This window comes from Pelodiscus sinensis, chromosome 18 (assembly GCF_049634645.1).
Source record: "Pelodiscus sinensis isolate JC-2024 chromosome 18, ASM4963464v1, whole genome shotgun sequence".
Classification (NCBI taxonomy): domain Eukaryota; kingdom Metazoa; phylum Chordata; order Testudines; family Trionychidae; genus Pelodiscus; species Pelodiscus sinensis.
In genome coordinates, this window is record NC_134728.1 from 31138824 (window position 1) to 31152941 (window position 14118).

The 14118-nt window shown below is 46.4% G+C and overlaps 1 protein-coding gene across 6 annotated transcripts in view; it reads left to right on the forward strand.

The window, feature by feature from the left end:
* Positions 1-14118, forward strand: part of ERGIC3 (ERGIC and golgi 3) — a 96542-nt gene that overhangs the window by 80656 nt on the left and 1768 nt on the right. For all 6 annotated transcript variants that reach the window (XM_075901423.1, XM_075901424.1, XM_075901419.1 and 3 more), the window contains 3 exons: positions 1742-1806; positions 10717-10853; positions 13776-13831. In XM_075901423.1, coding sequence (XP_075757538.1) covers positions 1742-1806; positions 10717-10853; positions 13776-13831 — 258 coding nt within the window. The remainder of the gene's footprint in view (positions 1-1741; positions 1807-10716; positions 10854-13775; positions 13832-14118) is intronic.

The following is a 14118-nucleotide window of genomic DNA, read 5'->3' on the forward strand; positions in this document are numbered from 1 at the left end:
TTACTTACACTACGTTGAAGACATCTTCATCATAATGGACCCACAGAAAAGAGACACTTGAAGAATTCCACAAGTATTTCAACAACTTCCACTCCACTATCAACCTCAGCCTGGACCAGTCCACACAAGAAATCTACTTCCTGGACACTACTGTACAGTTAAATAATGGACAAATTTCCACCACCCTATATTGGAAACCCACCAACCGCTACACTTATCTTCATGCCTCCAGCTTCCATCCCAGACACATTTCCCAATCTATTGTATACAGCCAAGCCCTAAGATACAACCGGATTTGCTCTGACCCCACAGATAGAGACAATCACCTACAGCATCATAACTCTGGTCATCTGAAGAAGTGGGCTGTGCCCACGAGAGATCATGATACCATCTACATGTTTTGTTAGTCTATAAAGTGCTACCAGACCATTTTTTTTTCTGTAACAGACTAACTCGGCTACCCCCTGAAGCTTCATTTTCAAAATGGTTACCTGAAGGCAATGTGTAGCTTTAGTCTTATCCAAACCAATGGGATACGGCAGTCATTTTGAAAGATGGCAGTTCTTCATGGAATTCTCTGTAATAGAATATTAATTCTTCAGCTCTTGCTGAAGGAGAAATTCTCAGTTATAACCCACCATGAGCCATAGGAAGTTTGATGGAGCATGTGTCCTCTAGGGAGGACAGGAAACATCCCCTGCTCTTTCCATCTTCCTTGCAGAATAGCTGCCTCCAGAATTTTTTACTAGGTTGGATAGACATATATCAGGGATGGTCTAGACAGTGCTTGGTCCTGCCCTGAGGACAGGGGACTGGACATGATTTCCTCTCGAGGTCCCTTCCAGTTTTAGTATTCTGTGAATTTGGCCATTCACTTTTTGAGACAAAGCTTGGAAAGTTTCATCCCCAATGATGAAAGCTTTCTAAACTAACTCTAGCCTCCCTGAGAGGGCAAGGTCCCTTGGGAATCCTCTGTGGCAACAGAGCACCCTCTGTGGCATGCGGGTACAGATTTATTTGGATTGTATTTCAAGCCCCAATCCTTTGCTCTAGGTGCCATTCACCAAAATTAAAATATTCCCTGTAAACAATTAAAAGAAATATCTGTATTAGTTCCTTCATCCTTTAGAGATTCAGCTCAGCTTACCATTGCCTCAGAGAGATATATGCCCTTCCTAGATCTTTCAATCTAACCCTCACCCTAAATGCCTGGAAAAAAGAGTGATCATGGCATACAGAAGGAGTTCCATGGCCAGTATCCTGTGTGGAAAATGTCCTCCCAGGACACTCATCTGGCTAAACTAAGGGCCTCTAGATTAAGCAATGATGTCACAAGGAGAGAAGTCCCTCTTAGGTAGGCAAGTTTCTAAGAATTTAGAGATCAGCATATTTTAACTTAGCTTCATGATTCTACCACCACCCTCAACTATAGCTAAGAAGTATGTCATGGCCATGCAACATGTCTTTTACAGCATGATTTGGCAATGCTTTGTTGTGTCTATTTTGTGTGCTGTGGTTATTCCACATATACTATAGCTAATCAGAGTTCTCCTGGCCTGTAACACATCTAGGTAGTTCATAATGATGTGGCTGTTTCTTCTGCTGTCTGTATTGGCCTTGCAAAGTATTTACATTAGCATTTAAAAGAAAAATATACTAATAAATGTCACTAAAGTTCAGTATGAACACCATCAGTGTCTTTTCTGATTATTCACAATGGCTCTTTGTCTTCTGCTACTAGCTTCCATGATGTTCCAGTACTTCGTCAAAGTGGTCCCTACCGTCTATATGAAAGTTGATGGTGAGGTAAGCACCAGTTTTTGTCTCTGTATACACAAGTGAATCAACAGGTCTCTTTCTGCAGGCCCAATTCCAGAAACACTTGCATGTATATATGCTTCCTGTACTTTAGTAATTTTGTTTTAAGGTCTCTCTTCTCTTTGAATGTGTGGAGCCATTTCAAACTGTGATTGGTGGAGTTCTTGCTGCAGAGCACTTGTTTGCTTTTCCTTCTGATTATCCATTACCTACACAGTAACAGCGAGGAACACAAACCATACATATCCTATTTGTGGTTTTACACCTCCCCTGGGAACCTTCCAGTCAGTTCCTGAATAGCTAAAAGTGAAGGCAGCCCAAAAAACAACAAGCCAATCCCAAAAGCAAAAATGATTGAAAGGTTAGTGCTTCCAAAGTGGAACAAGGAACACAAAGATGTAAATATGAAGAGCACCTCAGAACATTTCTGCTTCAAACTGAGAGGAACTATTTTCAGAGAACCAGAATTAGCAGGTGAGTAATTCTCATCTCAAAATACCATGTGTGTAAAATACTCAGTGCTTGCCAAAGGCACTGTACTTACAGAAGTCTCCACAATCAGAAGCTAAGCAATAAGTGAGAGGGCTCCTCTCTTAAATAGTCAGGTGCCCTCATTCTGATCAATCATCTGAAGCCACATTCTTATCATAGAACCAGAGGGCTAGAAGGGACTGCAAGGGTTGTCTAGTCTGCACCTGACAAGATGAAGGATTTGTTGTGTCTAAACCACCCAAGACACATGGCTATCCTGCGTTCCTTTGAAATTTTTCAGTGAAGAATTCCACAACCTCTCTAGGCAGTCTGTTCTATTGTCTTACTGTTCTTACAGTTAGGAGGCTTTTCCTGACACTTAATCTAAATCTGCAGTGCTGTAGTTTGTACCCATTGCCACTTGTCCTATCATCTGTAGCAAGAGAACAGCTTTTCTCCTTTTTTATGGCAGCCTTTCAAGTATTTTTCCTCTTAATCCCCTCTTTTCCAAACTAAACAAAGTTCCTTTACCCTTTGCTCATATGACTTGCACTCCATCCTTTAGATCCTCTTTGTTAGTCATTTCCTGATCCTTTCCAGTTTCTCTGCATCATTTCTATACAGTCTGTAAAATTGGAGACTTCAGCAATGCTTAACAAGTACTGAGTAGAGCGGTGCTATCATTGCAAAGCCTCTGTTAACACAACCCAAAATTGCATTGCTTTTTTTGCAGCAATATCATATGGCTGACTCGTCTTTTGCCAGTGTGCTGTCGTCTTGTTCAGTGAATGGTGAAGAGTATAATTCTGATGTTCTCAACTGAAAGTTCCAGAGACCGCTCATCATAAGGATCAGTCTCAGATCTGCTCAGGTTGTCTATAGACCTGGTCTCTTCAGCCAAGTGACCAGAGATACCTTGTAGGATGCAGCCCTCCTCCATATCCATAGGCTTCCTGACACAGAAGTGAACTCCCTAGTCAGATGGGACACATCTATGATCCTCACAATTTAAGTGGGAGAAATGTGGAAATCTCTTTGGCCAGGTCTACACTAGGACTTTACACCAAATATAACCCCCCACAGTCGATTATCTAAGTGATTCATCCACAGCACCAAGCCTGTTGCGCCATCCTTAGGGGCTGCGGAAGTTGAATCCTGTAGTCCTGCTTTTCCTGACTGTGCATGGCTGAAGTTATCTAGTGTAGATGCTGCATTGCCAGAACTCCAACCCCATTGGCTGCCAAGAGGCCTCCTGTAGCTGTCCACTATGTCCGCTCTGGCCACACTTTGCATCTCTACAGCTCTCCTGCTGAGCTCAAAAAGCCCCAGGAACTATAAAATGGCCTGTCTCATTTGGACAGCTTTGTGAGCCCTTTGTGAGAAAGCAGTACACTGTGAGATACGTGGAAATGACTTCCATCTCCAGTCCATCCAACACTGCGACAATCGCGACTTCTTGTACTTCCACAGTCTCCACTTTCCAGGAGCACAGAAGAACTCCAGTCTTGAGTGGCCAGGAGATCCTGGACTTCTTTGAGGTATGGGGGGGATGAAACCATCCTCAACGATCTCAGGACCAAAAAATGGAATGCCATATCAACAGCAGGATCGTAGCCAGCCTTGCAGTGAAAGGCCATTCCAGGACCTTCGTGCAGCGTAGGGTGAAAATCAAAGAGCTGTGGCAGTCCTATCAGAAGGCTAAGGAACAGAATGGACACTTTGGGGCAGTATTTCAAGTGGCCGAGTGCTGTGGTGTCCCGAGTGCGGGCACTCAGGGCACTCCAAAACAGGACTGCTTTGCTGTCCCTCATCGAGGTACACAAGCAAGCAGGGAACCCTGAGAACTGTCTGTCCGGGGTGGGGGTAGGGTCGGGTCCCTTTAAGAACGGAGCTCAGTTAGCCTCAGGCAGCAGCCCCACACACTAAGTCCTAAACTGATGCCCTGCAAGCACTGGTTCCGGCCAGCCTTAACTTCGGTTCAGGGTCCACTCAATGTGGACATGCTATTTCGACAGTAACACAGACAGGGTCAGTATTTAGGTGGCTAACCACGAATGGATGAGTTGGCCACAAGAAGGTACTTGAGAAAGCAGAGGTTCAAGAGACAGAATTAGCAGACAGAGAGGAGCCGGGGTTGAGAGGGAGAATTAAAATAACAGAGAGGCGGCAGAGTCAAACAGAGAGGGCTGAGGAATTTGTAGATACACACCATCTGTGTACAGTAGATGGTGCAGCCGAGCTTGCATAGTAAGTCATGACTCAGCAGGTTAACCGGAGTGGAATCAGACAACAGAAATGCATGCTCAGCTAAGAGGGAACCAACTTGAACAGGCAGAGGTTCAGAGAGGGGATAGGGAGTTGGAACCCCCATAATACCTACAGCAGATACAGTTTTTCCAGATTGGGGAACCGCAGGCAAATCGGTGGTATGGACTGCAGAAGGTGAGGCTCCCATGTTGACGAGGAAAGGAAGTGAAAGGTCATTGACAGTCAGGACCCGTAGGAGAGAGCGGTAATAAGGGAGCTAGAATTTCTTGAGGTTCCCCTAGATCCCATCATTGCCAGGGAGCAAAATATGGTTGGGGACCGGCGGGCGGCATGTAGCCTTGTTGATCGCTTATGGGGCCATTACGTTGGCTTGGACACTCGTTTTTCCAGTGCCCAGGTAGTTTACAATAATTATAAACACCTCCAAATCCCGAAAACCGAGACCCACGGCCTCTTCCCTGACCTCTTCCCCTTCCTTGGAAACCCCCATGGTCCCTGTATTGCCCGCCCTCTGCCTGAGAAATGCTGTATCTGGAGGGCCATCAACTTTTGTGAGGATTGTTCCTCCTTCCCTTTGAGTATGCTGGCAATGCTCTGCCACCGTCTGTAATTTATCCATGGTCTCAGTTTCCCAACCAACACTAACTCATTTTAACATGCTGCCAATAGCAGGGGGGAGGAGACCATTAACAAATGCATGTGCCAGGGCACCCTATCCATTTTCATCGGACTGCTATATTCCCGAATGCTGTTTGAAAACATCGGTCAGTCGTGCTCGGTACTCTCCCGGACTTTCCCTTTGTTTCTGTTTACAACAATATATGGCTGCCCAGTTCATTTTTGGGGTCCGCACTTGGGGAATGGCGTTGAATAGATTTTTTCCAAATTTCTCTACAGTGGACTCTATATGCGACTTCTGGACCAGTATCTTTCATGGTCGAATGGCGATCTGCAGCTGGCCAATTTGCTGCAGTCAGCCATTTCTTGTACTGGCTGGTAGAGACTAACAGTGTACACAATTGAAGGAGGTCCGTCTCAGAGGGTTCATAGGTTTCACAGACCAGTGAAAATTCTTCAGCGAACTTAGCAGGATTTTCCTGTGGCTCAGGGAAGCCTTTAATTATTGCCTAAAGTTCTGCACGAGTCCAGGGATTATAACTCCAAAAGGGACCAGCTCCCCTTCCCTCCACATGAAGGACCCGCAAGGATGCCTGAACAGCAGAAGGAGGAGATTGCATACGGGTAGGACGTGGAGTTGGGGGACCTTGAACATTTTGCAGGGCTGCAAGGCCAGTGAGGGTATTTTCCTCGTCTTCGTTATTGGAAATTAATGAAGGTCCTCCTTCGCCTTCCTTCTCAATGGGGTGAGAATACGGAGGGGGTCGGGTTCAATCCAGATCACTATGCAAAACAAGGTATAAGGGAGCACTCGGACCGGTAGCGGGAGAGGTTTCATCCAATTGGGTTTTTAGTTTATCATTAGAATTTTTAAGGGAGGCGAATTTCGATTCAGTCCATCTACAATTTGCCTCTTCCCACCACTGCATGAAACAGTCAACCTCCACCTTTGCCAATTTAGTTTTTTTGGTTGACCGAGTTTCTTTTAAGACGTCCACTTGGTCTTTGTCCCCTGATCCTAACAGTGGCCACTGCGTTTTGGGATCCCCTTTAGTTAACCTAATCCATCTTTCCAGAAATTTACAGGAGTCCAGACCCTTTCTAAAATACATAAACTGAGCCGACGTCCCCTTAGGGAACTGCCCCGACTTAGATGTCTGATTTCCCATACAGGAGGACTTAACACACATAACTCGCACAAGAAGGAAAATCGGGTTCGTCAGAGTGGTGCCCAGTGCAACACACAAAAGAAGCCCACGGGCTACTGCCTCAATCACCCTTGCGTTCACTCCAAGGATTTTATCCAAGGCATGGTGCAGCTGCAATTGCAGATTCCAATCACGCAGACCACTGGGACAGGAGCCCCTTGGTCGGCCAGTCCCCGGACATGGACGGCTCCCGGACTCACTCACACCACAGGGAAGACGGATAGACACAGAGACAAGACAGTCCTCGGTCCAGACCGAATACCAGAGGTAATTACCTGACCAGATTCCAGATCCCGGGATTCACCAGAATAGAGTGAGAACCAACAGGTTCAATGGCGTAGACTTCACTGCGGTCGCGCACCTTCCCGTTCCGGCGGAGGACCGTTCGGGCCAAACGCCCGGGTGCCAGCTACCACGATGGTCAGGAATTACATGGCCATGAATTACATGAAGACGGTTGCCATCTCAGTGGAACCTCCAAATTGGCAAAGTTAGACTAGGGACTCACAGTTTAGCTGACCACTCTGTTTATTAGCAAAGCGCTTCGCCAATACAGACAGGAGAGTGAGTCTCTCTAGCAACACCCAGGCTATCTCATTTATACAGTTAAAAAGAGCGCAAAACAAAGAGAGTGAAACTAACAAGATTACCTGGGGCCAGTCACGTACCCTATTTCCTTATTAAGTATCACCAATCACCTGTTAATGTCTCACTGCAACCTTAAATGGAGCCTTTGTTCACTGCCTAATATCCTCCTTTCTGCTCTTGCTACACGTAGGCACACGTGGCCTTACTTTGGTTCATTCTACTTTTTCAAAGTATAGACATACCCTAAGAGATTAGGGGTAGGCATCACACAAAGTATGTCATGTGATGTCTGCCCTTGTAACTTTTCCTTACCCATCTGGCCCAGTAGTATGTCCTACACCTCCTACTGCATCTGCCCGCCTGGTTCTCATCCATAGGCAAAAACGCACCCGGGATGAAATCTTCACAGAGCAAATGGATTGTTTGCACTTCCTTGTGCAGGAGATCCAGGCAGAACAGCAGGACCAGGTCACTGCATGTGAGGAGAGAAGGGCTGAGCGGGAGGAGAGGAAGGCCACTGGGGAGCAGCTCACACACCATTACGAGATAATGTTCTCCACCCTGACATCTGTGATGGGAGTGTGTGATGACCTGCCTGGAACAGGCCACCAGCTATAACCTTGCCCGCCCACCCTTCAGCATGGATACCCAGTTTACAGAACACACACACACACACTAAGCTGCATGGGCTAAAGGACTCCCACACCTCTCCATTGAAGGGCCACTATGCTACAATTCTCTGTTTTCATGGCTGCACCTGTATTAATAGAGCCTAAGGATGCCAAGATCCCAGCAGAAGCAGGCCTCTTGCACCACACTTGGGAAATGGACAACTTCTCTGTCTTGGTGGCAGTCCAAGTGTTGGCCCTGGCATGTGCAAGACACAGCAGAAAGCCAGCCTACCCCTTCTCACTTCCCCTCCCCTACCACCACTACCTGCAGGCTCCCAGACTGGCTGGGAAAGTTGCACTATCCTGAGAAGCCACGTGTGGTGTACACAGTGGGAAGCTACACTCTGGTACCACACCCCTCCCACCTGCAGGGTTGTGGCCTGGCTTTCCCCTTATCATGGCTGCCTGCCTCCAGACTGAGTGTGTCCCAATGCTCCCCTGAGACATTTGTGTACCTGCTCTAAAGTGCCCCTTTTAAAGCAAAAATGTGGCCTTGCATGAAACACATCGCCATTGTTTGAACCGAGATCTTTGTGTACACTAAGGGTATGTCTACACTCGCACCCTAGTTCGGGCTAGGGATGCAAATGCAGGCATTCAAAATTGCTAATGAAGTGGGGATTTAAATAACCCGTGCTTCATTAGCAAGATCTGGCCGGCGCACTAGTTCGAATCACAGCTGAATCGAACCAGGAAGTGCACGCCGGGACGCGTTAGTTCGTACCAAACCCCTTGATTTGAACTAACGTTACTCCTCAAAAAATGAGGAGTTAGGGTCCTGAATGGCGTTCTATGCCTCCAAAGAAAGTTCTGAAAGGAGGAGCCAGACTGTGCATGCTACATGGAGATGGCTGATGCCATGGAATGAGCTGCTGAGCCCCCTGAAGCTTTGCCACTGCTACTGAAGACCCTTCCTTCACCAGGGCCTTCCATTCCCTGCACGGCCCGTGCTGTAGGGAGGATTTGTACTTGACCAATGCCTGCATCGTATTAACTTCATAGCGGGTGAACAGTGCCTGGTGGTTCGCCATTCTCAGCTGAAAACTGGACAAAGAATAAAGTTTTCTGCCAAATAAGTCTTTATGAGGGTGTGATGGGCCGGGTCTGGGCACAGCTGAGGGCATCCACTCAGGACGAATTGCTCAGACTTGGGCTCTGTACAGCCCCAGACTGGAGGCCCTTCCCAAATAGGCCACAAACCAGTCACACTGAGCGCTTCAGCTGCCGATCTGGCCAGCCAGAAACCTCCCGAGCAAAACCCCTGTGATATCCCAGCTCTATCCGTACCCCAATCAGCCCCGGGGCTAACACACAGGTGTGGGGTTTTAGAACCCAATCTCACCTACCCAGAACGGGTTCTTCCAGTCCCAAGAAACTAGCCACAGGTCCCAATCAATTTACAGTCCGGATCTTACCCACAAATCATGCTAAGCCAATCCTTTAGAATCTAAACTCTAAAGGTTTATTACTAAAAGGAAGAAAAGCATGAGAGTAAGGTTGTTGAAGGATAATACATTACATGCATCAAATCACCCAGTTCTCTATACAGGCTCCTAGCAGAGATGTTATAACCACTAGTTTAAAAGTCTCTGGTGTACATCCTATGTCAGGATGGGTCCACAGTTCTTTCCGGCTCATCTTTTCCTGCAAGGCTGCATCTGGGATTAGGAGCAAAACTGAAGACAAAAAATGGAGGATGCCACATGGCACTTATATACTTCCTTGGTCTCTTCCAAGCTGGAGAGTCACATGGTCAGCGGCCAGGCCTATAGCTTTATTCCCCAGGTGTGTCTTTGGCATTTAGAGATCTATTGTCACTGGAGCCTCGCTCATCAGCATAATCATTGAGCAAACGTTCCTGGCCCATTGCTCTGCCTCAGACAGAGAATTTTCCAGCATCAATACAGAGGACATATTTATAACTCCACACACAGACAATATACAAGTATATGAATAGCATATACAGAATCAGTAAAAGGGAAGTCTTCGTTTGACACCTCGCATGGCCCCCTGAATACCTGCTTTTGGGGCAAACACCCCCCCATGGGTGCAGCAGTGAACTGGCTGCTCTCCTAAAATCCAGCAACGTGACAGAGGGGACTTGTCTCTGCCCGGCTTTCTCAAATGTTTCACCAGGGCCGCATCGATACCAGCAGTGCTCTGCATACCAGTGTTCAGTGCCAAGTCCTACCTTTGGTCTTGTGCAGCAAATGCGGACTCCATTAGTAGCACCTGGAGCCAAATGCCCCTTCCTTTAATGGTTCTGGGACAGAAGGACCTGCAGATATGACACTTGTCCAAAACTTGTCCTCCCCCCACTTCCCTCCAGGCAACACAGACAGCATGCAGATTGCTGACTGGCATAAGCCTGAAGCATGCAGTGTAGGCTTTGAAGCCAGGGGAGCTTGGTATATGTATGCCACTCCACGGGGTTATGAGACCCCAACCTCTAAGGTACTGCTTAGGGAAATGCTTCTGGCACCAGTGCATGTGGCAGACATGCACACCTATGTTGAATGGACATGGGTGACACATCTCAAAGAACACCAGTTATGGAACAGGTAACTGTCTTTTCTCCATGGCCTACAAAGACTAGAGGAACTACTAGCAGCTGGGGAACCAAAGGGTCACCAGAATAAAAATTCCAAAGACTGGAAGGCAGAGAGGAATGTTAGGGGAAAATACACTGAGCAGGCAAAGCTGAGGGGTTGAGAAGTGCTGCAATAGTGGCTGGAATGGCCCAGCTCCTGAAGGCAGCCCTAAAGAAAGAACTATTAGCAAGGTTCCAAAGATGTTGGGGGTGGAACTAGTTCCCACCCATTATCACCACCATAAGTGGCCAAAAATTGCAAAGCACTTGGGGGCTTATGCTTCTTGTTCCCAACTCTCAGTTCTGTAGAATCTGTCAGGGTATCGTCTTTAGCGAAAAAAGGGTTAGTACTGGGAGTATCCCTTCTGGTATGCTCTATGGACAGGATGGCCTTCAGCAGGGACTCCAAAGTGCAGTCCACACCATTCAGTCTTTTTGTTACTTAATTAATGAAATAAGATTTCTCCCATTTGTCTCCTGGCAGGTGGTGAGGACTAACCAGTTTTCAGTTACCCGACATGAGAAAATAGCCAATGGGCTAATAGGAGATCAGGGCCTCCCTGGTGTATTTGTGCTCTATGAACTTTCTCCCATGATGGTGAAACTGACAGAGAAACACAGGTAAGGGCATGTTTCTAATTGCCTCATTCACCTTACTTGGAAGATGTCTGTGAGGCCAGTTCTTGTGCAACCTGAACCTCTCCAGATTCCCCAACATTTTAGAATAGAGCCTGTAGTGATGGTAACATGCAGTGTATAAGCAATGTGTGCTTTAGGATGTTTTCAGGAGGGTTTCTATGAATTTATTACAAGAAGCGATCTTGGGGATGGCATATGTAGGTTTACAGTGTAACACCAACTATTCCTAACCAGTATTCATTAAGTAAAACACTGTCGGTGTTTAGCTTAATTCAGCCAAGCTTTTAAATCAGTTTTCTGGAGAATTCACAGCATCTGTGTTGCAATGAAATAGTTTTGATGGATGGATGAATTAAAGTTGCCATCAAATAAACTTTCCAGGAGTTATGTCTTTTGTGTTAAAAACATTAAAAAATGTGATCACAGTATACAGCATGGTTTATCTGTTTTGGGGAGTGGGCTTTTGTGGTGCTATCTCTCAGCAGAGTCTCTTATATTTGCATGCAGTGTTGAAAGTACAACAGCAAAGAGTTAAGATATTAATATTTGGTGGTAAATATCAAACACAATCACATCAATGCAACATGAAGATTGTATTCCATCCATTACAAGTAAATTATAACAGAAGTACTGAGAGTTCCCTTTTCATTGGAACACGCATTTTAAAGCCTGGCTTCATTAAACAAAATCATCCAGAATTGAGCAAACTGAAAAGCCAAGGGTCCTATTTTAGCTGCATTGAACATAGTCGTTCCTGAACCTATTTCTCTTATAAAAGAAAAACACGTATTACTGTTGGTTAAATAGACACCCTCAAACAAGCAGACTATGCACTGTTTCTTAGCTTTATGATACCAGAACTTTTCCATGGTCTTCATGTTAATCATATATTAGGGGGGTGGGTGGGTTGGTTGTTTTGGTTTTGGAATTTTTGCTTGTCAGTGCAAATCGGTGGTGCTGGTAAATTATTTGTGATAAAGACCTGTGTGGATTTTATGTTTTAAAGGAAGCATATGAATTCATGAATAGTGTCATTCAAATCAATGGGCCTATTTGCAAAATATGGCACTACTCAGCCTGAATACATTCTCTGAATGTACATCCACTCAATGTGCAGCAGCAGTCAAAAAAGTTAACAAAATGTTAGGAATAATTAAGAAAGGGTTAGAGAATGACAGAAAATATCTTATTGCCCCTATATAAATCTGTGGTACACCCACATCTTGAATACTGCATACAGATGTGGTCAATTTATCTCAAAGGTATCTTGGCCCTGGAAAAAGTTGAGAAAAGGGCAACAAAAATTATTAGGGGTTTGGAACGGCTGCCATATGAGAAGAGATTAATGAAACTGGGATTTTTCCGTGTGGAAAAAAACAACTAAGGAGGGATATGAGAGAGGTCTCATGATTGGTTTGAGAAAGTAACAAAGGAAAAGTTATCTAACTGTTTCCAAAATACAAGAAGTAGGGAATCAATTAAATTAATAGGTATCAGGCTTACAACAAGCAAAAGAGAGAATTTCTTCACACAATGCACAGTCAACCTGTGGAACTCCTTGCCAGAGGGCATTGTGAAGTCCAAGACTATAACAGGGTTTAAAAAAGAGCTTGATAAATTCATGGAGGATAGGTCCATCAGTGGCTATTAGGAAGGTGTGTCCCTAGCCTCTGTTTGTGTGAAGCTAGGAATGGGCAACTGAGGATGGATCACTTGATTACATCTGATAATTCTCATAATGTTCTGATAATTCTCTCTGGAGCACGTAGCATTGGCCACTGTCAGAAGACTGGTTATTGGGCTAGATGGATCTTTGGTCTGACCCAGTATGGCCATTCTTATGAACTAGCCAATTAGCCCATCATAAGAGGGAATTTTTAGGTCTCTCCTCCACGTCAGTTTTCTCTCCTGAGCCTCTGGTCTCTCACTAAGTCTCTCTCTCTCTCTTTCTCAGCTCTCCTCCTCCTCCTACCTCTCTCTCTGTCTCTTTCTCTTCTCCTCCCCCTCCTGCCTCTCACTCGGGGGACCGCGGAGCCCAAACGGCAGTTTGCGCCACTTGCTCCCAAGCAGTGGCCCGGCTGAGTGCAGCAGAAGTCAGCCGAGCACCACTGCGGGAGGCGAAGGGGGACAGGGTGGTGATGTTCACGTGCAGGGTGCGGGGCCCGGAGTCGCTGTCATGCCGCACGTCACTGCCCTGCCCCCCTTCGCCTCCCGCCTTGGCGCTCAGCTGACTTCTGCGCCACTCAGCCAGGCCGCCACGGAGGAGCAAGTGGAGCGAGCGGCTGTTTGGGCTCCCCCATGGTGGCCCGGCTGAGCGGTGCACAATTCAGCAGAGCGCCACGGCAGGAGGCCAAGGGGGGCGGGGCGGTGATGTACACAGCCAGGCCACGCCCCCAGGCCATATACGTCGCCGCCCCACCCCCCTTTCTCTTCCGCCATGGCGCTTGGCTGACTTCTGCACCGCTCAGCTGGGCTGCCGTGGGGGAGCAATCAGTGCAAGCAGCCATTTGGGCCCCGCGCTCCCTATGCAGCACGGGTGCTGCATGGGGAGCATTGACCCAAACGGCCGCTTGCGCCACTTGCTTCTGCGTGGCGGCCCGGCTGAGTGGCGCAAAAGTCAGCTGAGCGCCACGGCGGGAGGCAACAGCGCCGCCCAGAGGGAACAGCCAGCATTTCAGTGTTACGGAGTCACAGACAACGGGCTACTATATATATGATGGTGGTACCAGAATCTGACCTGTACTGATAGAATTTTGGGATTTCATTTTCTTCGCCTTCAAGCTCTTCCTTTTTTTTGGTTTAAACTCCATATTTAAAACTTTCAAGTGATCTGTTTAGGTATTGATCTATAATCATGGTGCCTGAAATTGTGGGGGTTTATTCAACCTGATTTCCTCTCCCCAGGCCCTTTACACACTTCCTGACAGGAGTCTGTGCCATTGTTGGAGGAGTATTTACAGGTATCAGAACTTTTCGTTCAATTTTTTTCCCCTAAAATGTACAAGCATGTCACCCTGCTTATGCTAGATCTGAAATGTAGGTTGAAGATCCTTTGGGCAAAGATTAAGGATTTTGTCACCTTCCCAGAGCTACTGCACATCATTTGAAGCGATAATCATTGGAATGAAAGTTAATTTATTTACAGAAATCCAGGTTACAGTGTAAGTATAAATACAATAATGTCTAATTCCCCCATAAGTGGCAGTACGAAAAGAAGCTGACTTTACACAGAATTTCCACTTGAAAG